Below are 25,080 nucleotides of genomic sequence, written 5' to 3'. Positions count from 1 at the left end.
GGGTTTCGGCGGGCTGAGCGGAGGTTTGAAACGCGCCGGGCGGTTGGGGCCGCCATCGCCTCCGCTCAGCCGTGCCCGCCGCCGCTATGGAGCTCCAGGAGTCCCCGTCGCCCCTCCGAGTGCGTGCAGCGCCCCGCCACCCTCTCCCGCCCCACACGCCGCGGCCCCCTGTCCCCGCAGGGCTTCGGGTCCCCTCGGCGTCCCGTCCCCTCGGCGTCCCGGGCCTCCCGCAGCTCCCGCTGGGCACCCTCAGGGCCTCCCCGGGCCCCTCTCGCGGCCTCTCCCCCCAGTCCCCCCGGGCCCCTCGGATCCCCCGTTCCTCTGAGATTTCCCCCATCTACGTTCTCCTCGGCCCCCCTCCGGGATCCTCCCCCTCTCCCCTGGTACCGTGTCGGGGTCCCGCGCCGCGCGGGCCCACTCCAACTCCCCCCTGCTCCACTCCAACTCCCCCCTGCTCCACTCCAACTCCCCCTTCGGGCCCCCCCAGTTCACCTCTCGGATCCCGCTGCCCCTCACTGCCGCTGTCTCTCCCTCCGAGCAGCCCGCGGACGAGAACCCCCGGGTGCCCAAGGGCGATGGCACCAAGAAGGCGCTCTCGGTGGAGCACATCTACCAGAAGAAGACGCAGCTGGAGCACATCCTGCTCCGGCCCGACACCTACATCGGCTCCGTGGAGCTGGTCACCCAGGTGCGGGGGGAGGCCCGGGGCAAGGGAGGATCGTGGGGCTAAGCCGCCTGAACTCCTCCGTGCAGGCGAGAAGTCATTAACATCTGTTTGTAAAGCACAAAACATCTGCTTTACAAACTGATGGCATAGAAGAGGGGGTGTATCTGGGGTCTTATGTATTTCTTGCCTTCTTTTCAGCAAATGTGGGTTTTTGATGAGGACGTGGGCCTTAACTGCAGAGATGTGACCTTTGTGCCTGGCTTATACAAAATCTTTGATGAGATTCTGGGTAAGGTGACCTGTCTGTTGAGTCAATGATTGACTTATTAATGGGTGCTGAATGTCTAAGAAATGAGAACTAAATGTAAGAACTTATCAAGTGTACTTTTATCTGGTTGCGTTGTCGACCAAGTAACATCTATTGCATAATTTGATGGATGACGTTGGCAGAGTACATTGTTTGTCGATTGTGTTTGGAAATATTGGATACTAATACTTGGAAATATTGGATACTAATGTCCTTCCATTAGCGCTACTTAATAGTAAGCCATTCATGGGATGATGGCACACTCTATTACAAAACCAATTTCATTCAGCCCCAAATTCTCCCTTTTATGTTAACTTGTAGTACCCCTCTTTGTAACTTGCAAAATATTTGCATACCAATGATTATTAGTAAGGTTGTATTGAATTTTTGCATTCATTCTACTGAAGACACTTTATAGTTAATAGTTTTGTCTTGATTGAGAATGTAATATAATAACAATAATCTTTCCCTCCTAGTCAATGCTGCAGACAACAAGCAGAGGGATAAAAACATGTCATGCATTAAAGTTACAATTGATGTGTAAGTTTTATTTCATTTTTGTTCGTTGCCTTCCCAACTCAAGTGCGTTAGATTTTCTCACTCAGATGCTGTTCTGCTAAGCTGGTGTAGTATCAGAGGGCTCTGCGATGCGGCCAATGCAAGTTAGACCAAACGTAATTCACCAGCTGTGAAAGCCTTTTTCTTTGTAAGAGTCCCTTGGTCTCTTACAGAGTGCTGACTGGTGAAATGATGGGGTTTGTTGTTGTTGTTGTTTTCCGTTGTGGCCATTTTCCTCCTTTCTTCCTCTCAACCTTTTTATTCTGTCACTGAGCATAGATAGAGGATTTTTACGTGTGGTGGTCCATTTCATAGAGGGTATCTGCAGAGCTGAGAATTTTTTTGTTGACTTGTCCTCCCTCTGCTGGCTGTTTCTGCACTTGCAGAACAGAGATTTGCTCTTGATGAAATGGTGGCTTTTCCCCAAAGCTTTTGTATAATACTTGTTTCATAGCTCAGTCATTTGCAGCCTTAAAAACACACTTTTCCCCCCTCCCAGAGAGAATAACACAATCAGTGTATGGAACAATGGGAAAGGTATTCCAGTTGTTGAACACAAAGTGGAGAAGGTCTACGTGCCTGCTCTTATCTTTGGACAGCTGCTAACATCAAGCAACTACGATGACAATGAAAAGAAAGTCACAGGTAGGGAAGACTCTCAAATAGGCACTAATATTTTTGAGCAGCCTGATCGGGTTAAATGTGTGAACTGAACTCAAGGGGGGGAAGTAGGTCCTTGATGCAACATGAAAACGGCATTCTCAGTCCGTCAGAGACAAGTCTCCGTGCTCTATTTTATAGTAATAATGGTACAAACATGGAGAATAGGAAAAATTCTCTTTGAACACTAATCCCAATTAAATATGGGTTTGTAGTCACGTACTGAGTTTGTAAGATATTGTTGCTTATTGACAGTTGTACTTTGATTGTGCTGAAGTGGTTGAACTCCTGTTAGTCTGGAATTCTTCTAGATGGTTTTGAACAAAGGTAATAACACAAGTCTGTTTTCCTTCTAATTCCAGGTGGGCGAAATGGTTATGGAGCCAAACTGTGCAACATATTTAGCACAAAATTTACTGTGGAAACTGCATGTCGCCAATACAAAAAGTTATTCAAGCAGGTATGAACGCTTCTCATTTCAGTAAGGTTATACCTGAGATTTTCAAATAAGACCCTAAGTTTTTGTTTCAAAACAAAAAGGCGTGACTTGCATTTAGTGCACTACGTTTAGAGTAAATTTGGCCCAACTACTGTACCACCAAATACTATTCAAATGAACAATGAAATGAGCAGACATAATCAAAATCTAGTTTTTAACCGGTGGGTTTTTTTTAGTTTGAAAGTATTTAAAACTTGTAAATCAGCTTACTGCTTTTAAAAACTAAGCTAGTTGCTCGTGTGTGTTAGACTTGCAACTCACAAAACCTCCTTTTCTCAGACCTGGACAGACAACATGGGAAAGGCTGGTGAAATGAAACTGAAATATTTTGATGGAGAAGATTATACATGTGTAACTTTCCAACCTGATCTATCAAAATTCAAAATGACAATTCTTGATAAAGACATTGTAGCACTAATGTCTCGAAGAGCATTTGATATTGCTGGATCCACAAAGGATGTCAAAGTTTTCCTAAATGGACAGAAGCTGCCTGTAAGTGAGCATTTACAAAAACAGTAATATCTGTACTTCTCATGCCATTTAAACAGTGAGATTTTGTTGAAGCAATTTGCGTCATTACACATAGTAAAGGCAAAATTTGCATGAGTGATTTCTCTACCCACTTTTCAGGAGGATATGAATTAAGTATTTATAGGAGCTGTTATAAACGAGTTGTCTGCTTTCATCTGTATGCAGGTGAAAGGATTCCGCAGTTATGTGGACCTCTATCTGAAGGACAAAGTAGATGAAACTGGTAATGCGCTTAAGGTTATCCATGAGGAAGTAAATTCTCGGTGGGAAGTATGTTTGACTTTAAGTGAAAAAGGCTTCCAGCAAGTTAGCTTTGTCAACAGCATTGCCACTACAAAGGTAACTCTTCTTTAGTTTATTTAGTCAAGCTAATGCCATATTCTTCATCGTTAATATTCTTAGCTACTTTCAAATATATGTATGTTACCAAAAAATACTTAGTTGCTTAATGGTGCAAAGACTATGCTTACAGTTTTAAATAGATATGCATACATTTTTTTTTTCCAATGGAATCACCACCAGGTCTTTGGTCCCATTTTCCCTTAGGGTGGCAGGCACGTTGATTATATAGCTGACCAGCTTGTGACTAAACTCATTGATGTTGTGAAAAAGAAGAACAAAAACGGAGTCGGAGTGAAGCCTTTTCAGGTACAATGTCAGAATTTCCCCAGCGGGAAACACAACTCTAGCATTATTGCAGATTGTAACTAGAGCTTAATGCATTACTACATTAATTAATAACACATTTCCATTGTACAGACAATATATAAAATTGCTAGTTATAGAAGTCTCATATTGTCCAGTTTAAGCCAACTAACAATCTTCTCTTTGTTTGGCTGATGTATTTTGTAATCAGAACACTAAGTCAGTGTAGATGCACTAAAACTCAGTATCTGTTAGATAATACCTATTTAGGCTGAGAGCTGCTGATTCCTTGACATTCCAAATCACATAACATTGTTCATGAGAGTTCATTAGCTGTCCTAAATTCTTTCAAGACATCTAGGAAAATTCAAAAACATAGTGATAATTGAGTTTTTCCTCACTGTGTGATTCTGACAGGCGAATGTCAGAATGCACTGCTGTTACTGAGATGAGCCTGTATAATGTGTGATGCTCGTTGTATTTAACTGTAGGTGAAGAACCACATGTGGCTTTTCGTGAATGCTTTAATTGAAAACCCAACCTTTGACTCTCAGACTAAAGAGAACATGACTCTGCAGGCAAAGAACTTTGGCTCAACCTGTAAACTGAGTGAAAAATTTACGAAGGGTGTAAGTATTGATATACACGGATAATCAAGATGCCTGTAAAACTGCGTCTTATTTTTAATGTGGCAAATATATACTTTTGAAGTAATGTCAGGAACTAAAAAAAGTATGTAACTTAAAATTCTGTCATTGTTAAGGCTTCTCCCACAATTGTTTGGGGTTATTTTTTGTATTGCAGGCAGTTGGCTGTGGCATTGTTGAAAGTATCCTAAACTGGGTAAAATTTAAAGCTCAGAGCCAGCTGAATAAGAAATGTTCGGCTGTGAAACACACTAAGATTAAGGGTGTTCCTAAGCTGGATGATGCCAATGATGCTGGTAAGTGTTTTACATCATTTGTAACCAATTCATTCAAAAACAGTTAAAACCTGTTCGTTAGACAAATGAAAGAATTGTCTCCTAAGGAAAAATGAGAAAAACTGTAGTAATAGTTTATCCCCATTTTACAGTCCCATTTACTATGCTTATCCCCATTTACTATGTGCAGTGCAGCAAAACCTGTATGTGTTCGAAGATATTTATTCTCATTCCATTTGTGAGTATGCAGGCTTTGATTTCACCTCTTAATTAGAAAACAGATTTGATTTTTTTTTTTTTTTTTTAGGCAGCAAGAATTCTTTAGATTGTACACTTATCCTGACCGAGGGAGACTCAGCCAAAACACTGGCTGTCTCTGGTCTAGGAGTGGTTGGTAGAGACAAATATGGAGTATTTCCCCTTCGTGGGAAAATACTCAACGTCAGAGAAGCTTCTCATAAGCAGGTTAGTTGGAAAATCTTTATAGTCTACATGTTAGAAGGCGCGGTATGCTTTGTGTAATGCAATGTGTTTGAACTGAGTCAGTACAGCTGAATACCTGGAACACTGTAACTCATAGGAGTAGTGCCTTAAACGCCCGAGTCTAGTCCCATCCTCAGCCTGCCTTGCTGGGAATGTTGATTCAGTCCTGTTCAGTGTTTTGCCTGAAGGGATAGTGTTTGGTTGTGGGCTAGGGAATGTTTGGAATGATCTAGAATAATTTCAGCATTAGACTTCAGTTTAGAGACGATAAGTTTCTAAACAGCAGAAAAACACTGACAAGACAAAGCTCAGTCAACGGTGTAATTATCCATTTTTAGACTTTTTTGAGCTACATTTTAAGTCTGAAACACAAGTTTTTATTCCGTGTGATCTTTTCCAGATTATGGAAAACGCTGAAATCAACAACATCATCAAGATTGTGGGTTTACAGTACAAGAAGAACTATGAAGATCAAGAATCTTTAAAGACTCTTCGCTATGGAAAGATTATGATTATGACAGATCAGGTTAGGTTCACTAAAACTGAAAATTGGGAGAGGAAAAAAAACAACAATTGAATACAGAGGAAAGAAGAAAATAATACCTTTCTCCCACTGCCATTGTTGTACCTAATTCTCTGTATTCATTTCCTTTTATCATTCTATATTTTAGTGGGTCATAATGTCTTTTCAGCCACAAAACAAAACAGATAAAATAGAGGGGCGAGTAGCATCACCAAATAGCTAAATATTGTCTTTCCAGTCTGCTGATTCAAGGTCCTTGACTAGTCCTTGATACCTTTTTTCACCAAGAATGGGCCTTTTCTGTTTCTCTTAATTTTCAGTAGTTAAACAGCGCATGGTCACATTTTTGAAGTGAAAGTTAACAGGGTCAGTTAGCTGGAATTATAGAATCATTTGCTATTAAGCTAACACTTGTCACTTGCATCATGTCCCTGATTAAATATGTCTTTTTTTCCTTTTTTTTTTTTCTTCTTTTTAAATCAGGATCAAGATGGATCGCATATCAAAGGTTTGCTGATTAACTTCATCCATCACAACTGGCCATCTCTTCTAAGACACAGCTTTTTGGAGGAATTTATTACTCCCATCATAAAGGTAAGAGTTGGGTAGATGGTAAGGTGAATGAGTAAGGACCCATTGGTCCAAATCTGCCTCTCATTTCACAGTTAAAATATTTGTTCATTGTAGGCCTCTAAAAACAAAGAAGAAATTGCATTCTACAGCATTCCTGAATTTGAAGAATGGAAAAGCAGTACACATAACTACAGTTCATGGAAAATCAAGTACTATAAAGGTTTGTAGAAAACTTAATATGGTGAAATTAAATGATCCAAGCAAGAGCATTTAAGTTAGCCCTGCTTTTGCAGAAAGGGTTTGGACCAGGTGACCTCCAAGTCTCTTCCCTCGTAAGATATTCTGATTACAAATACATGCAACATAAAATATAAAAGTAAGGAAACAATAACTGGATAAAATCTCAATAAAATCTCTCAAAATGGAACTACAATGTTGTAGGTAACCATTCTTTCAGCCCTCCTAGGCAATTATGCTCAGCTTTTTGTGCTGTTTTCCACGGTACAGTCCTTGTGCGCTGTTAGCACTGTAAGCTAAGTACTTGCTCCAGAATTGCTTAATACCAATATGAAAGTTGCCCACTGCAGAACAATGGCTGGATGATGAGGAATTTCCAATTTGCAGTTAATCATTTCAGATATCTACAGGAGTTACAGACAAAATCCAAAAGTACAACATGCAACTGCTTACTTATCTAATTCTTGTGATTTTTGTGATATCTTGCATCTCATTTTAAAGTAATGTAAGTTTTCAGTAAGTCATCTTCATGTTGCACATTTATATGATGCATCACAGAAACTAGGCATAGCAAAATATTTCTTTGAACTGCAACTTAATTTAAGCAAGAAGTTATTAGGATTAACTTGTATTCTCTCTGCAGGTTTGGGTACCAGCACATCGAAGGAGGCTAAAGAATACTTTGCCGATATGGCTAAACATCGAATTGGCTTCAAATATTCTGGTCCTGAAGATGATGCTGCGATCACCCTGGTAACTAACACTTGATTTAATTGCTGACTTACTACCTTTGGTATTCTACTGCTTAGAGTGCTGTGTATTTTCTCTTAAAATGCTCTTAGAGGCCTTTGGGCTGGAGACAATCTCTTTGTTACCAAGGCTACGGCTTTAGTCTAACCAGTAGAAGCAAATCTGCCCACGGACCTCAGGCCAAGAGTACCCTTTTAATGACGGTTTTTAAATATAGCTCAGAACAAACTAATCAGTACAAACCAATTGACATTTTCAGACACAATAGTAAATATTCCTTTAACATTTTTCTGCATGTTCTGCTGCAATTTTCTCCAAGTCAGATCTCCCCTTTCTTTCCCAGATTTTCTTCTTGTAAAATGGTTCACCAGGGGATTAAAACAGTCCTCACTTCTGTGAACTTCTTCACCTCCAGTAGACATTGACTCTTAAGTCTTCTGAGCTATTAGGCAAGGCCAAAAAAACAAGTTTTTTCCCGAAAATATTAATTACTGGGGAAATCTGCTTTAGTTTTCCATTATTATGTTAAAAACACATACATTTAAACCAAACTACCATGTCTTCCAAAGACTGGTGGAAATTATGCTCTTAATGTATTTAGCTACAAGAACCTTTTATTGCACCTAGGCTATTAAGTCAGCCTGTTTAGCATGTTATTCTCCTGGGTATAATCTTCCTGCATGCTTTCTTTTTCTCAAGTGATCCAATAGGGCACACCACAGAATGTCCTAGAATTGAGTTACTTTTCATTTTGTAATATACAGGCCTTTAGTAAGAAGAAGGTAGAAGAGCGAAAGGAGTGGCTGACTAATTTCATGGAGGATAGAAGACAACGGAAGCTGCATGGTCGGCCAGAGGTAAAAGGTTACGTGTGTGAAGGAAACTGGTTTCCCCTCTCTCCCCGGGGCTGTTCTCAGCTTCAGTCTGGCAGGCCAGAGCTGCACACAGCTCAGTCAGTGAGTCAGTCACTGGATTACGGGACAGTTAAAATGTTTCAGGATTTTGCAGAGCAGCTTCGTCTCTCATCTTATCAGTGTAGCCTCATTGTCAACTGTCCAACAGTTAATTTCGCTTTTAACTCTTATCTTTCAAATTACCTTATCAATAGGGAAATGATAACTCGAGCAGGACTGTATGAAGACTTTATTTCTCAAAAAAATGGGCCTGCATCATGGGAAGTGATGTTTCACTTTGCCATGCTAAGAATGTCAGCACTTGAGCTGTGTTTAGCTAGTCTTACAAGGAGCTTCCATTTTCGTGAAATTAGCCAAGTATGAGCTAAGAAACAGATTAGACCTTGTTAAGGCAATCTTGCACTGTTTTTCTTAGGAATACCTCTACGGGAAAAATACTAGTTACCTGACATACAACGACTTCATCAACAAGGAGTTAGTCCTGTTCTCAAACTCCGATAATGAAAGATCAATCCCGTCACTGGTTGATGGTAAGTTATGTCAAGATAGTGATTCCTCATAGTGCATTCCCCAAAACTTAATAAATGGGTGTTTGTATATCATACCATCAGAATCAGGGTAACCTGCTGAGTTTTCAGGGTCAGTGTTCTGAAGTCCATTTTCTGCTGTCCAAGTTTTTTAATCTTTGGATTAAATGTCTTGTCCGTTTTGTAGCGTATTATTGCAAGTACCTTATTCTCCTGGTGTAGAATCTTTAGGAGTGTAAGTAGTCCTTAGTCTCTAGAGAGCAGAAACGAAGTGAAACACATTATGCGTTCTAATCACAAGGTCTTTTCTTTTTTATACAGGTTTGAAGCCAGGTCAAAGAAAAGTTCTTTTCACATGTTTCAAACGAAATGATAAGCGGGAGGTGAAGGTTGCTCAGCTGGCTGGTTCTGTAGCTGAGATGTCCTCATACCATCATGGTGAAGTAAGAACCTGGCCCGGTTGTGCAAAATGCTTTTTAAATGAAAGGCAAAAAAGCCCTTCTGTTGGCTTGACAGTTAAGATGCCTCTAAAGCAGGATTAGATGTTTGAGTACAAATGCCAAAGCAAAATGGCTGTATATCTGCTATTAATTCTTCAATATTAATTTAATCTGAGATTGGTCGGTCTGCCTGTCCTACATAGACTTTATGGGAGTATATTTCATTCAAAAAGTAGAACAGGAAAAACCTGCTTTATTTGTGATAGATTCAGGCAGATGTTAATAGCCTTTCTACCTTGGTAAGGGGAAGTTAAGCACTAAAACAAGCTTCCCTTGTGAGACTGATAGAATTTTTCATTGGAGATTTCAAGAACAGGTAGATAGCAATATAACTAGTCATCCAGACTGGAGGGTCCTGGGATGCACTTTCAGTGAGAGTTTCCTCTAGTATTTTACTAGTTGAGTTTATCCTCTCTATCAGTGCTGTTCTTGGTGTGAATTTTGCCTTTAATTTTGTCCATTCAGTGAAGAATTCTGCATTTTTAGCTTTGAACCTTCCTTTATTGCAGGCCTCGCTGATGATGACTATTATTAACTTAGCTCAGAACTTTGTGGGCAGTAACAACCTCAACTTGCTACAGCCTATTGGTCAGTTTGGCACAAGGCTGCATGGTGGGAAAGACTCTGCCAGCCCTCGATACATCTTTACAATGCTCAGGTCAGCATTAAAGATTTCTTACTGTCTCAAACATTCTTAGCATATTACAGGACTCAATTTTACAGCAATTAAAATGAAAAATGAATTTAATTTTTCCCTTTAAAACTTTGGACTACTTGCATACTCAGAGTAGCAACTATTGAAGTAAGATTTGGATGCTAGATTCAGATACGTAAACTTGGTTATCATCCCAGAGAACAGAAAGGCATAGCAGAGAATGTGGAAACGGGAGCAAAAACAAAGGGAGAAATTTGGGTAGGATAATAAAAAATGAACTTGAGTTGGGAGAGTGAAGTTCTAGTATCTGAAAGTACAGCGCTGTAGTCTCTGTGACCCAATGGTCACTCAGGTCAAATTTGGTCAAATCTGTTGAGCATGTGTATGGTTGTACTAAAACAAGGTATAGAGAACTGGAGCCTTCCCAGACATTAAACGTCTAATTTACACACTTAAGGTACGAGCTTAAGGTCCCATATCGTCAGTAGGACCTGTAGAGATTGGTGACATTGCTGAAGATGCATCTCTGTTTTGAGTCTACTTTAGAAGTCTAGTTTCCTAACTTAGACACCCAGGCTGTATGGCTACGGTTGGCTGGTAGTGATTTTTGTGTTTTGCTTGTTTTTTGCATGGTGGTCGCTGTTCTGTAACAAGAATTTGGGCTTAAATTCTCTTTTCCATTCTAGCCCACTGGCACGGTTGCTGTTCCCTCCAATGGATGACAATATCCTGAGGTTCCTATATGATGACAATCAACGTGTGGAGCCAGAATGGTATATGCCTATCATTCCAATGGTGCTGATAAATGGGGCAGAAGGGATTGGTACTGGCTGGTCCTGTAAGATCCCCAACTTTGATATCAGGGAAGTTGTGAATAATATCCGTCGCCTGATGGATGGAGAAGAGCCATTGCCAATGGTAAATAATGTATTTTAAAAATAATGTCTCACTTGTTAGTTTATTCAGCACGTATCGGAGCATTTCATGCAAGTGCTTAAAAACAGAAGCATCAACACAAAGCTGAATCCGGTGTTCTTTTCTGCTTAGCTTCCTAGTTACAAGAATTTCAAAGGCACAATAGATGAGCTGGGACCTAATCAGTATGTGATAAGTGGTGAAGTGTCTATCCTGGATTCTACAACCATTGAGATCACTGAGCTGCCTGTCAGAACATGGACACAGGTATAAACTGTGAATTTGCCCTAGGAACATACAGTTTGCTCGGTAAAGCAAAAAGTGATTAGTGGGTTTTGGAGCTTTTCACCTCCATGGAAAACATGGGTCTGACTTTGAATCTTTTCTCAGACTTACAAAGAGCAAGTTCTGGAGCCAATGTTAAATGGGACTGAGAAGACACCCCCACTAATCACAGACTATAAAGAATATCACACAGACACGACCGTGAAGTTTATAGTGAAGATGACTGAAGAAAAACTAGCTGAAGCTAAAGCAGTGGGGCTGCATAAGGTCTTCAAACTCCAAACAAATTTAACATGCAACTCCATGGTATGTAATAGATTTTGCTGAAGAAAGTTCTTGCTTTAACTCAAAGACTGTGTGGACAGCTGAGTTGCTGCGTGTAACAAAAATACTCTTTTGCAGTAACCTATTCACTTCAATTTTTCTGCTGTTACTGGTTTTAAATCAGCTTTCTAAATATACCTTTAAAAGGTCAAGAGACTGGCTTGGGAATGGGCCCAGGGTGGTATGGTTTTGCCTGAAGGAGTCAAAGTGATCTGAAATTACACAGTTTACAGAGACCTTTGTTGTGACAGCAGCACCGCCATTGAATGTCTGGATTCTGACAATGTGTGAAGCTTGATGCAAGATGTTTATCCTACAGATAGCTTTGAGATTCAAGTAACCTTAGCCCTACTATGTGTTTTCAAGAACTTTGAAATTCTAAAATTGTCTCTGCTGCTGTGCTTGCAAACTGACGTAATTTCTAAAACAACACTAAGGTTTTATAATTTGTTGGCTAATAATTCAATTGTACTATCACACCTGTGTTATAGGTAATTTTCAGTGGTTTTGGAAATCAGTTTTATCATCACAACGCCTGTGTTCTTTCATCTAGGTTCTTTTTGACCATGTCGGCTTTCTCAAGAAGTATGACTCTCCCCAGGATATTCTTAAAGAGTTCTTTGAACTCAGGCTCCGATATTACAATTTGAGAAAAGAATGGCTTATTGGAATGCTAGGTGCCGAGTCTGCAAAACTGAGCAACCAGGCTCGTTTCATCCTGGAGAAAATAGATGGCAAAATCGTGATCGGTATGCATTGTTCTGGGTTACTTGGTTTATGAAACTGGGAGAAGAACTAGGTGCTCCCTTGAGTTCTGTCAGCAGCCCCTCAGCACTGGACTGGCTCTTAACAAACTACACCAGAGCTTATCTGTCTGTTCCAGTAACATACAAGAGGAAAATGCTTCACAGAGTATCCTTGGTCTATAGAGCATTATGTACATATTAATTAAAACGGGATATCAGTAGCTTTCTTACTGTGTGCTTGACACTATTTTGAGAGTAGAATTTTTTTTTTAGTTTAGCAATAATTCCCATCTATTTCAGACTCAGTAGGAATAAGAGTTAAGTACTGGTGGGGTTAGAAAGGGGTAGAGTTTTCTGTTCAAATGCATACTTCTTAAGAACCCCTATCTCTGTGTTATCTTTGTGAACCTCTGCAAAAATATTCCGAATCATGTTCTCAGTGGATTGGGGTTTCAAACTTAGTTAACTCCAGTTAGCAGCATCTGAGAATCATGATCTAGAAAAAGAAACAGATCTTTGTTCCCAGCATTCAAGTTTTTCAATCAACTTTTCCACCTCTGTCTAAAAGGCAGTCTGTATTTCACTTTATTTCACAGCTAGACAAAGTGTCATAAGATGCTTTGTGGTTTGTGTCTGAAGGCAGCCCGATAATCCCAACAGCCCGTGTCTGTTTGACTTGACTCAGGAAGAGCAATAATACCCTTGAAATGCATTTGCTTGGGCTTTTATAATAAGCAGTTCCAAGGCTGACAGAGCTGGTTTCATTTGTATTTGTGTCTCATGGTTGATTGCTTCTGATATTTTAAAAAGGAACAAATTCCAGCTGAAGCATTTCCATTGGTTGGGGCACTTAAAGCATAAATTTCCCAGGTGAACTCTAATGAGGTGCAAGCTATACCGAAGCCTTTGAGTGCTATCAGGGGGTTTTTCCTCCACCTGCCTGCTTGTTACCATGAAACCTTTTTGATACCATCACACCTTTTTTTCCAAGTTCAAAAACTACTTAGGGCAGGGGAAATGTATATATGGAAATGAAGAAGAAAAATATTTACAGTGCTCTGGCAGGTGTTCCTGACAGGTACAGGAGCAATGCTGACCTGACAAATCACCTGCTAAGTAGGAACCTTTTAGGTGTTATTTCGGGCTCTTCCACATGTCCCACCTCTGACGAGGAAAGGCTATTTTAGAGCCTGATAGGATTCTGAGCTGCTAGAACCACGGGATCCAAAATTTAAAGCTCATCCATCTTTTCTAACAGTGATTGGTAGTGGTCACTAACTGATAATCCTGAAATGTCTGTTTACAGAAAACAAACCCAAGAAAGAGTTGATTCAAGTTCTTGTCCAGAGAGGGTATGAATCTGATCCAGTGAAGGCTTGGAAGGAATCACAAAACAAGGTAATACTTCAGTCATCCTCTCTAAATAGATCCGAACTGGCCCCCTATCTCTGAAGCTTCATAATTTGTAGGAAGAAGCCCAAGTTGCTTTTCAATTTGTAGCATTCAAGAGCTTGCGTGTCTGGTATGTCTGTGATAGGAAACATAAAAGAAGCAAAAATTCAGCCTCTTGTTCAGGAGACACTGAGACCTAGTCGTTCCGGTTTGAGTCTCTCAGGTCAAGTCCTCCTGCCACAGCAATTTTTGTTGTTCCTTAAGGGTTTCCTTCCACCTGTGGGGGACAGTTGTGGAAGGGCTGGGAGGAAGATGGCAGTTTTAAGTAGCCTGAGGAGAGAATCTGGACTATCAAGACAGAGAGGCCAAATAGAGTAGAGCAAAAGAGATTTGGACAATTGTTTTTGCAGATGGATTCCTCTGTGCAATAGCAGCTGAGGCTTTAAGAAGTGTAACTTTATCCATTTCCGAATTGTTCTAGAAGAGTCTAGGATACCATAAGCACATGGAGTACCTGTGAAGCAGTCCAGATTTTATCAATAGCCCTACCCTTATATGTCAATATATTTGTTGACAATGTTTGTTTTAAATCCATGTTCAGGAAAAAGAGGAGGAGGAGGAGGAGGAGGAGAGTGAGAAAGAATCAGCTGCAGCTACCGGACCAGACTTCAACTATCTGCTGAACATGCCCCTTTGGTATCTGACTAAAGAGAAGAAAGATGAGCTCTGTAAGCAGAGGGATAACAAAGTATGTTCCTTCCTTTTCTTATAAAAGCATTATTATATAATTTTTTTTTTTAATGGTAGATTAAAATATGTTTATCTAATGATTATCAACTGTGACTCCCTTTAGGAAAAGGAGCTGGAAAACCTTAAGTGCAAGAGGCCCTCTGATCTGTGGAAGGAAGACCTTGCTGTCTTTGTTGAAGAACTTGACGTATGTCAGCGTTCAGTGCAGATGACTGACTCCCTTGTAGTCTTATCCACCAGCTCTTTATTGACTTTTTTGTCATAACAAGGAAACTAAAAATGATAACTCCTATGTCTTGCACTCATTGAGGAGAGTGAAAGCTTTCTTCACCTTCCTAGCTTGGATAGGAGTAGCGCCCTTCTGGGCCAGGGAGTCAAACCACCAAGGTGCCGTTGGAAGGAGGTCAATTACCAGTCTGAATAGAGAAGAGGAGTTTTAAGAGGGCTTGAGGGAAAACTAGTACTAGGAGATGTAGATCAAAGGGCTTTTTGGACACTGAAAAGGTGAGGGAGGAGCTGGACTTTACTGAACAGAGCCCAAATTGTGGGCAGGTGTCTGTGCACCATCACACCTGGTCACTGCTGTGTCTCTTCTTACTCCTCAAGTAACCAAACTGTAGCTCTGGCTTAAATCATTGCTTGAAAATGTGCAAATCTGTAGCAGAGTGGGAAGCTTCATTTAAACTGACGGTAGAAAATCTATCAGCAAGTATAGAGTGCTTTACTGCAAGGGCTGTGATGGTGGGTTTTTTTCAGCAGTACATTGTTTCTTTGGTGTTCTCATGGTTGTATTTTATGCTCACCTCTGCAGGCAGTGGAAGCCAAGCAAATTCAGGATGAGATGGCAGGCTTTACTGGTAAACCTTTAAAGGTGAAAGGAGGGAAAACGAAAGTGAAGAAGGCTCAACTGTCAGAAGTAATGCCATCACCTCATGGCATAAGGGTTGTTCCTCGGATAACTGCAGAGATGAAGGCAGAGGCAGAGAAGAGAACTAAAAAGAAAATAAAGGTAAAAAGGAACATTCCGAATGCTTAGTCTTTCTTTACATCCTCTTCAATACAGTCCTAAAGAAATGCAAATTCTTGTTAGCTGAACTTGTCCTGATGAAGCAGCTGTTCAAGGAGAGGGACAGAATCTTAGGACATGGGGAACACTGGAAATGGATGTTTCTCAGTCTAAAGAAGAACAGATTCACTAGCGTATCAGGAGATGGCTTAGAGGGAAATCTTTTGGCAAGAGCATATATCACAATGTCAGAGGTGGGTTGGTACCTTAGAAATGAAAAGGCAGATGCAAGTAAGGTTGTTCTAGGGGATTTTATAAATCCTCTAGCAGGCAGGAAGTACAGCTAGTAAATTCACTTCTCTAGAACAGCCTTTGCATTTCCAGTAATGCTTTCAGCCACTTAATGCCATTATTGTCCTCAATATCAAGGAGATAAAGAAGATTTAACTCTTGTTATAGGGCTAGTTGAAATTATGCCATTCAGCCATTTGCAACATAGAAAATTAAAATATCCCCTCACCTGTTTTGACCCGTAAGCCAGACATATTGCTCCTTTCCTACAGATGGTTCCGTCTAACAGTTTTTCCAAATAACTTGAACTGTTGTTTTTAACCCACCCTGTTCAATTCTGCATCCTCAACACACCCTAGAGCCATACCGTCAGCACACAAAGGCGGTACCAAAGCGCTCTCAGGAGTGGGGACAAAGTTCCTGTTTTTGTTAATGTTGGATTTTGCATTTTAAGTCACCTGATCTGGGGACAGATCATGTCTGATTTACTTGGCTGTAATCAATTTTACACACAGTTTGTTTCACAAACTTAGATTTTTAATCACTAACTTTCATACATCTAAAATAAGCAACTCCTTTCTACAGTACTCTGTGTGCCTCTTCTAATGGTGTGAGCTGACTTGCTATCTATTTGATATGTGCTTGTATCTTCAGAATGAAAAAAATGAATTTGATGAGAATCAAGAAGAAAGCACATCAGGAGACAAAGAGTCTTCAGGCCTTAAGCAGAGATTAGTGCAGAAGCTTAATACTGAGCGAGGTAAATGCTTTTATGTGTTATTCCATCAATGGAAAGTGAGGGGAAGGGTTGTAAATTTGGTTATCTGGCCTCTTCCTGAAGGTGATGAGTAACATCTAGGATCGGTATTTTTGGAAAAACTAGGTAAGAGAGAAGGTGATCCTGGATAACAGTCAAGAGGAATAGATTACTATTGCTCTTCGACGTTTAAGCTAGTATCCTCTGAATTTAGTGATGTATTTCTAAGCTGAGCTTGAATTGCTGAGCCTGAAGTACACATGGAAGTTTGCTGGTTCATCCTGCCTCCCAATATTTTTCAGGTACTAAGAGACAGACCACTCTACCATTTAAGCCGTTAAAGAAAATGAAGAAACGAAACCCTTGGTCTGACTCAGAGTCTGATTCAGAGTCTGATTTTGAAGTGCCTCCTCGAAGAGAGAGAGTGGTTCGCCAAGCAGCAGGTGAGTGACGACACAAATGCAGAAGAGGGGCAGTCTGTGGAGGAGAAAATTGACCAGACTATTTAGAGAGCTCCCAGAGTCAGAGATCTTGGCCAGAAATAATTTTTAAGAGGCTTATTTATTTTACTATATATAACAACTAAATATTTCTACCATTTGAGCAGATTTTCACAATGCTTTTCAAGGAAAAGCAGAAATGGGCAACTAGAGAAATAAAGTTATTGGTTTTAATTACACAACTGTCTTGGCAAATCAAATGTGTTGTTGGTAAGCAAGCCCAGAATACACTTGCGATTTGGAGTCTTCTCACTGGCAGTCTCAACATCTGCTTGTTTTTATTCAGATCTTTATTTTTTAATAACTGCAGCTAAAACATTGAAAAAGAAACTGAGCTGCATATTGCCAAATGTGTAAAATAATACATCTGTGTAATTTCATCAGCCAAAGTCAAGACCATAATCAGTTCGGACTCCGATGCAAATCTCTCCAGCTCAGATGAGGAGTCTGAATTTCAGGGCGACAGTGAAGGCAACACTGAGTCAGATACAAACTCAAAAGAAAAACCTGCTCCCAAGCCCAGAGCTGCTCCAAGGTGAGTATTTCTCCACGTAGTCACTGGAAATTAGTTGTGCTTCTAGTGTTAATGCTGTACAGAAATTAATAGCTCTTTTTCTTCAATGCACTTATTTAGTGCCTCATAAGTTGAAAAAATACTTGGGGTTTTGTATTCTAGGGAAACCACTGACAAAGCAGCTAAAGCTCCCAAGCAAAAGCCAGTGCAAAGCACTATCCCTGGTGAGTACAAGACCTTCTAAACCTTGTTGATTTTCCTAAAACCCCACAAGAGTGCACTGGACATTCTGAGCAGTGCTTAACGCTGACAAAGGCAGACGCTAGTCACAAGGTCTTGCAAAGAAACTTTGATGCTAGGGTACAAGCTGATTTCAGTGCACCAGAGTTTTTGTCTGTTTCTAACTTGAATTTGTGATTAATCCAGTTTTAATAGTTGTTCTTTTTATAAAGTGGATCAAAATTATTTCCTTCTGCTCTGATGTTTATAGCCAGAGTAGATGATTTGACTATTTCAGACTTACTTTCTGCTTTCTTTGTTCAGTTGAAGTCCAAGATGTTGCTAATGAAAATGTGAGTCAAGCTCCTGCAGTTCCTTCTGTCTCTGTGCCCCGCAGTAAAGCCGTATCTAAAAAACCTGCTGCAGCTAAGAAGGCCGGTGCTGCTAAGGGTAAGGCGAAGTTTAGTAAGATCATTTTTAGATAACGATGATTATTCCTGTGGGAAACAAGTCTGAGCGATTTTGCTAGACGTTTAGAGGCCTGAATAACTTGAGTTTTCATTTCAGAAAAGATCAGAGGTTTGTGGCAAAGGTTGCCTAGTTGTTGTCATTTTTAAAGAAGTTTGTTTCCAAACATACCATGTTCTAGTTCATCTCAGACATGCTTGAAGGGAGTGAATTTTAGTTTGGGAACAGGAAAAGTGAATGCTTCCTACAGTGCTATGTAATACTTGGCAGAAATAATCCGAGTGGAATTTGTGTCTTGCAGTCAATGTTCTACTTCACGTCTTTCTGAGAAGAAAGCTACTTGGTAGCTTGCTTCCCAGGAAGAAGAAAAGCTTCTTTGGGGTAGCTTGATCTATTTAGTGCTAGCTCGACCTCATAAATCTATGGCATTTGACTCAGGTTTTTTAAACTTAACTGCCCAGAGTCTGTGTGAAACTTTGAAAGCTGTTTTGCATGTTCCATCACTAGCTGGTTTTGATCCCAGCAGTAAAGTAGTATGTTACTTTACAGCAAAATAGCTGTTTCTTCCACTTCTAAATTGAGAAAGCCTATTATCGTTCAGGAATGGCCTGCTCCTTTCAGCTTAACTTGGAGACATGCTTCAAGATGCTGTTAAAAAAATGTCAAAATATAGGTATGAAAGAACTCCACAAGTAACTGTTTAGTATAGATTGTCAATTCAATCCTACCCTGTGCAAAAGTTTTGAAGGGATAAGATTGGTTACACAGCCTTGAGAGTTCAGGACTTTTCAATCTGAAATAGCCTGTAAATTGCTTTGGGTACATTTTAATTTGATGCTCTAAATGTAGTGGAACTGAGCAGACAAACAACCTCATTTCTCATAATCTTGGTAAAGAGCGATCCTTCTAGAAAACCATGCTTCAAAATGAGACGACCTGTGTGCTGACCTCGCAGTATAGCGCAGAGCCATATTTGTGTTGGAAGTAATTCACAAACTGCGAATGAGAAGAGAGGCAGCGAAACAAGGGTTTAAACGCAGAGTTCTGTTTCAGATAACCAGCCATCCATCATGGACATCCTCGCCAAGAAAAAGGCTGCACCCAAATCCAGCAAGACAGCGGCGAAGGAGGGGTGCCCGGATTCTGAGGCTGGAGCAGCGGGTGACGAGAAGCCTAACCAGACCAAGGGGCGGAAAGTTGTCAAAAGGCAGCCAAGCTCTTTGGATTCAGATTCAGATTTAGATTTTGGCTCGAAGCCTTCCAAATCAGTTGCAGCAAAGGTTTGTACTCTGCCACCCATTAGAGCCGAGGGGGTACCACAGCGCGTGGTGTCAGTTATTCTGGCAGGAAAAGCGCGCTAGAGGTAGAACCTCCTCTGCGACACCCGTCTGTATTGCTGGGTGTGGGGAAGGGGGGGTCGGGCACACGTACTTACCCCAGATCGTTGGTTTGGTCTCATCAGTCTGAACAACCACCTTGCCCGTGAGACAGTGGTGCGTTTTATGCTAATTGTGTTCCCTGTTTATGCTCAGATTCATGATTCACTTCTTGACTATGCTTTCCCTCCAGAAATCCAAGCTGGAAGACAATGATAGCTTTACTGTTGATTCAACTGCTCGTGCGGACAGCCCCACAGCAGCCGTGCCCCGTACCAGGCCTGGACGTCCCAAAAAGCCTGTCCGGTACTTGGAGGAGTCCGATGAGGATGATATGTTTTGAATTTTTGTGAAGATTTTAAACTGCTGATCCAAACTGATCTACAAACTAGCCTTCAGCAGAGCTCTTGACAAGCTGTCACCAAAGAACAACATCTCAGACTAGGAAAGCTTTTTACTGAATTTCAGCTAGTCCAAAAGTGTTTGTTACAAGTGAATAAATCTCTATTTTTCTTGGTTTTAAATAAGTTAGGTTTGTTTAAATAGGAACACCCCCGCCGCCCTTCTCATGAACACTGGAGCCACGTTCCCAGCTAGTGCTGATGCACTTCCCTCTTACCCCTTAGCTAGCTAGAATCTTTTGACACTTTGTGGTCATTTTAATGTTCAAGTAGACTTTAGAACATATCAAATCCTTTAAAACACCCTCTCACATAGATACCTCCCTCTTTAGATGTCTTAAAAAATAATAAAATATATAAGCTTTTAACCTCACAGCCGCAGACAACATGCAAGGTGTAGGCATTTAGCACTCCATGCTCGTGTTTTTCTTTCTCTCTTGCAGTCCTTTATGTCTGTGCAGGCCCCTGTTGCTCAACCTCTGCCATGTTGAGTTTTAGCCTTTGGTTTTTTAAATTCAGATTTAGCAATGGAGGTTTGTGCAGGCTTGTCTCCGCTCTGCTCAGTGTTGGCAGTTTTATCTTCTGTCTGGCTGCCAAGAAACCCCGTGTTCAGCTAGTTCAGCCCAGAGGTCATCTTCAGGTAAGAGGTGCGTGTGGCTGCCAATGCCTTGCGCTGCTGAAGAGCTCATCGGGCGTCTGCAGCGCCAGGGCTCTTGGAGAGGACGGAGGCAGGACAGACGTTCGCCCTCCGAGGATCTTTGATCTGTGGGACCTTGCAGCAAAGCCGGTCGGTTATTCCAACGCACGCGTTGGAAAGCAGCAGGTTCCCCCGTGCTGAGCTTCTCTGCTGCCGTGCTTGGTGCTAGAAAAGGCTGTTGTGCAGGGCGGCTGCTCGGCAGCATGAAGCTTCTCCTGCCTGTTTGCTCCTCGGGACAAAGAACTTCCCCTTAGCTTCTGCGCGCCCGGCTGCACGAAGGGTGCAGCCCCCTGCGAGGTGAGGCCTGTTTGTCACCTCAGTGCCAAGGTGGTCAGACCTTCCAGCGCTCGGCTTCCTCAGCAGAAGCAGGGAAGCATCATCTTCCCCTTCCCCTTAGAAGTACTTCACTGGAGTATTTACCTAGTCAAGTTTTGCTTTTCATAGAACAATTTCTATAGCACTAAGGGATGTTTCTTGACTGTCTGTGTAAATATTTTCTGTGTTTTCTTGTCCTGAGTTTCTGTCCTTTTTAATATTTATGTAATAAAAGTGTTTTTACTCAAGCTTTCTTCAATAAAATGTTCCCTCAGTTTTCCCTTGCACCACCTCTCCAGAGCCACGGCTTCCCTTTGTTCATGGTGAGTACTTGAAGCTCAGACTTTCTCAGGAGCAAGAGGCCATCGGCTGCCACCCTCTGCTGCCAAGACTGGTCTTAAATGGGTCATCTCCATTGTCCAACCACGCTCGTTATTTCTGAGGTTATTTCCAGTGCTGATTTAGCCAATTTTGGCATTGTTATGGAAATGACCATTGCAGAGCTTGTGCCATCACGAAGCGATGGCAGAGCAGAGGGCTTGGCACAAGCTCTGGTCTGTGTGTAGGGCTGCTGTGGACGGTCTCCGTGGCCCGGAGCCACGTAAAGAAGGTGCTGGGGCAGGAGCTGTAGGGGCCTCGGGCTCTGCAGAGATGGCCCCTCAACTGTGTCCCTTCTGCTTCCCCCTGCGGCGGGGAGCTGCTGCTTCAGCAGGCGGCCAGGGGAATCTGGTGCCATCAGCTGGAAGTCCCTTGGCTGTGAAAACCCCACTGGTGTCCTGCCTGCCCCACGGGCAGCTCCTGGGTGGGAGCAGGTCAGCACTTGCTGCCCCCAAGCCCTGGACCCTGCCTGAGGCAACGCCTGCAGCTGGCTCAGGTGCTGCCCGCGCTCTCCCTGCCAGTTCCTCGCTGCTGACACCGTGGCTTTGCAAAACCGCTGCCGGCAGCCGCTATCTCGGCTCCACAGCCGAGGTTTCCAAATTCCTGTGAACGTCCGTGTGGCACCCGCGTCTGCCCACGCAGACCGTCTGCCCCAGGTTCTGCTTCTGCAGCCGGCGGGGGCGGCCGCAGGTGAGCGGTGGCTGAAGTTTCCAACGTGCTCAGCGCTCCCGGGCGGGAGAGTTTTACTCTCGAGCGGTGGGTTTGTGCTCAGCCGCCTCTCGGCTGGAGTCGCACCCCTGGGGGCTGCCTGTCTGCCGGGGGGCATGCGGCGGGCTCTGCTCCTGCTGCTTCTGGCAGAAGTGGGGGGTTAGTGTGCGGGGTCCCCGCAGCAGGAGGGATCAGGGGCGCTAATGACGCCCTGGGAGATGAGCTGCAATATCCCACGTCCTTGCACCTGGGCGCTCAGCACCGCGGGGCCCCCAGAGCACCATGCACACGGCTGAAACACGCAGCACGGGGTTGGTGCGGGGCTGCCATCGTGCCGGCAGGCATGGGGAGCCGGCGGTGGCTCCTGGGCTGACACCAAGGGACAAGCAGGACCCAGCTGCGACACCCACCTCACCCCACATCCCAGGCTGGTGATTCACTGCACACGGGGAGCTGCGTGGCTGCAGGACCAACTGGCAGACCCCGGGGCCCCCCGCCATGGCCGGGTGCAGGCACTATCGGTGCCACCGAGGTGCTTTGCTGGAACCCAGTCAAGTGTGGAAATCGCTGTCAGATTTTCCACTGCCGGGCTCTGGAGAGCGTCTCCAGCGCGTCCCCACCGAGGGGCCGTGCTATTTACGGCTCTCCTTGCTGCAAGCGCGCCCAGAGAATCAGTTGTCACGACTCACACAGCAAATGGTGAGGCCACGGCCGCATGGGCTGCTCCAGGCTGGCTGCGTAGCTGCTCCTGTAACCCCAAATGTATATATAGAGCTGTGTGTGCATGAACGCACACACAGAGTGCACCACAGTGTCTATACCAGGATTTCCTCCATCACAAAATCTCCCTGACCGGGGCGTTGGGGACCCTGAGCGCTGCTGGAGGGGAAGCTGAGCTGTGGGGCATTGGGCACCAAGCCACCATGGGCATCGCTCGGCCCCCGAGGGCGAGGGGGGCCCGAGGGTGACCCACATCGGCCAGGGCTCTGCTCCCGTTACCAGAAGGGGAATCTGAGGCGCAGGCAAAGGTCATTGGCACTTGTCCTGGCCGGGCAGGGGCTGGCAGGAGCCTTGGCCATGCCACAGAGGATTTCTTGCAGGGCGTCACAGCACTTTGAGAAGCAGCTGCCCGGCAGCACGGCCTCCCGCCGGCCGGTGCGGCTCCGTCTGCCAGCACGTGCCGGAGCCAGGGGCAGCCCAGGATGGTCCATGGGCACAGCATCATGGAGCAGGGAGGGCTGGTGCCAGTCCACAGCACCCCAGCCCCGCAGGGGAGAGCCCGGCCCCAGGCGAGACCACAGGGCAGGAGCTGTCACGGCACGGTCGAATGCAGCCGATGTACCCGGGCTCTGCCGGGGCCAGGGAGGCGATGCCAGCGCTGGGTTGGCTTTTTTGGGGCCGAGTGCTGTGGCTGGGTACACTGAGGCCCTGGGGGTTTGGGGAGGCCAAGGCACAGGGGCATTTCTGCATGGGGGGGCTGCTGCCCCCGGCACCAACCTGTGCCCCGGGCAGCTGCTGGCCCCGGGGCAGGGGCAGCGTTTGTCCTTGAGGCCCCCCCCGGCAGAGCCGAGCCCTTCCCTCCCCTCCGGGCGCCCCTACGGCTGCTCTGTCTCTTTAAAAGGACTCCAGGCGTGGCTGCAGGACCGTCATCCCGTCATCCCATCCCAGCCGGACAAGGGACCGGACAGTCCCCCACAGCCCTGGACAGCGGGCACCCGCCGCGCTGGCACACCACGGACCGCAGCCTCCGCAGGTACCTGGGCCAACCCCGCCGGGCTGGGGCTGCGGGGGGGCTGGGGGGATCTGGGGGGGACAAGGGATGGGGAACCTGCTAGTGCTGCCCCAGCTGGTGTCCTTGGACCCATCTCTGGGGGAGCGAGTCCTGGGGCACAGCAGACGCCTGGGGACGCTCGTGACAGGGGTGAGCTCGGCTGGCACTGCCCAGGCACCCTTCTGTGAGTGGGGCTGGTGCAATGCATTTGTGATTGGCATGGAGGATGATGAGCTGGAGGGGCCGTGCTGCCCGCTGGGGTGCATCCTCGTGGGCACGGCATCCCCCCAGCGCTGACCCCGATCCCACAGCGCGGCCATGGGCGAGTGGGGCTTCCTGAGCTCGCTGCTGGACGCGGTGCAGGAGCACTCGCCCATGGTGGGGCGGTTCTGGCTGGTGGTGATGCTCCTCTTCCGCATCCTGGTCCTGGCCACTGTGGGCAGCGACGTCTTCGAGGACGAGCAGGAGGAGTTCGTCTGCAACACGCAGCAGCCAGGCTGCAAACCCGTCTGCTACGACGCCGCCTTCCCCATTTCCCACTACCGCTTCCTCGTCTTCCACGTCGTCGTGCTCTCGGCCCCTGCCGCCCTCTTCGTCATCTTCGCCGTGCACCAGGCGGCCAAGCCAGGGCACGGGGGGGCCCCCAGCCAGCGCGCCCGCCGCCTCCAGCCCTTCTACGTGGGCAGCGTGGTGGCACGCATCGCGGCTGAGCTGGGCTTCCTGCTGGGGCAGGCGCTGCTCTACGGCTTCAGGGTGCAGCCGCTCTTCATCTGCCGCCGGCGGCCCTGCCCGCACCGCGTCGACTGCTTCGTCTCCCGCCCCACAGAGAAAACCGTCTTCATCCACTTCTACTTCGTGGTGGGGCTGGTCTCGGCGCTGCTCAGCCTGGCTGAGCTCGCCCACCTCCTGCGCAAGGGCCCCCTGCCCCGGGCTGGGTGCTGCCACCGGCCGCAGGAGCGGGGAGCGGCCCCCGGGCAGCCGGCAGGGGCCACGGAGGAGCCGTGCTGCCCCACCGGCCCCCCGCCGCGGGGGGACCTGACGGTGTAGCCAGCCTGGGGCTGCCATTGCTGGCACGAGCTGTGGCCGTCCTCAGCCCAGCGGGCAGCTACAGGTGTCCCAGCCCCAGCCCCTGCCGTGCCGTGGAAGCAGGGCTGTGCCGTGCCGTGCCGTGCCGTGCCGTGCCCCGCTGCCCCTGGTTCCTGTTGTGGGCAGCGGATGGGCCTCACCCGGCAGCTGCTGGAAAAAAAATATGGACAAGAGGAAAACAAACAGGCCCCATCCCTGCGCAGCAGCAGGGACGCCCCTGACCCCCCCAC

General features: G+C 45.0%; 2 protein-coding genes across 2 annotated transcripts; both read left to right on the top strand.

Annotated features, from left to right (window-relative positions):
• The first annotated feature begins 14 nt into the window (after positions 1-14).
• TOP2A (DNA topoisomerase II alpha) lies at positions 15-20,258 on the top strand. Its single transcript, XM_075171617.1, has 35 exons — positions 15-119; positions 542-688; positions 866-956; positions 1,451-1,514; positions 2,032-2,177; positions 2,555-2,652; positions 2,971-3,183; positions 3,388-3,561; positions 3,769-3,870; positions 4,359-4,496; positions 4,672-4,810; positions 5,097-5,254; positions 5,673-5,798; positions 6,279-6,389; positions 6,483-6,588; positions 7,249-7,358; positions 8,120-8,212; positions 8,685-8,799; positions 9,118-9,239; positions 9,806-9,954; positions 10,638-10,869; positions 10,999-11,133; positions 11,257-11,457; positions 12,029-12,224; positions 13,528-13,619; positions 14,215-14,361; positions 14,467-14,550; positions 15,175-15,372; positions 16,315-16,420; positions 16,720-16,860; positions 17,302-17,452; positions 17,594-17,655; positions 17,975-18,100; positions 19,172-19,398; positions 19,688-20,258. The coding sequence occupies exons 1-35, from the start codon at positions 87-89 to the stop codon at positions 19,835-19,837; spliced, it is 4,683 nt and encodes a 1,560-aa protein (XP_075027718.1). The 5' UTR covers positions 15-86; the 3' UTR covers positions 19,838-20,258.
• A 3,104-nt stretch (positions 20,259-23,362) lies between these two features.
• Positions 23,363-24,811, top strand: GJD3 (gap junction protein delta 3). The gene is given in 5 exon segments (XM_075171886.1): positions 23,363-23,383; positions 23,385-23,462; positions 23,464-23,598; positions 23,601-23,746; positions 24,076-24,811. Coding segments are annotated over 5 exon segments (1,116 nt in total).
• Positions 24,812-25,080: the final 269 nt, after the last annotated feature.

Source organism: Calonectris borealis, chromosome 22, assembly GCF_964195595.1.
Source record: "Calonectris borealis chromosome 22, bCalBor7.hap1.2, whole genome shotgun sequence".
NCBI lineage: Eukaryota > Metazoa > Chordata > Aves > Procellariiformes > Procellariidae > Calonectris > Calonectris borealis.
This window is presented reverse-complemented; position numbering and strand designations above follow the sequence as displayed.

Excerpts from the sequence above, each read along its gene's own strand:
- TOP2A (XM_075171617.1), top strand. The coding sequence starts at position 87 with ATGGAGCTCCAGGAGTCCCCGTCGCCCCTCCGA. Across the intron at positions 9,240-9,805 it reads CCTCATACCATCATGGTGAA|GCCTCGCTGATGATGACTAT; the intron begins GTAAGAACCTGG and ends CCTTTATTGCAG. Across the intron at positions 18,101-19,171 it reads GAAGGCCGGTGCTGCTAAGG|ATAACCAGCCATCCATCATG; the intron begins GTAAGGCGAAGT and ends GTTCTGTTTCAG.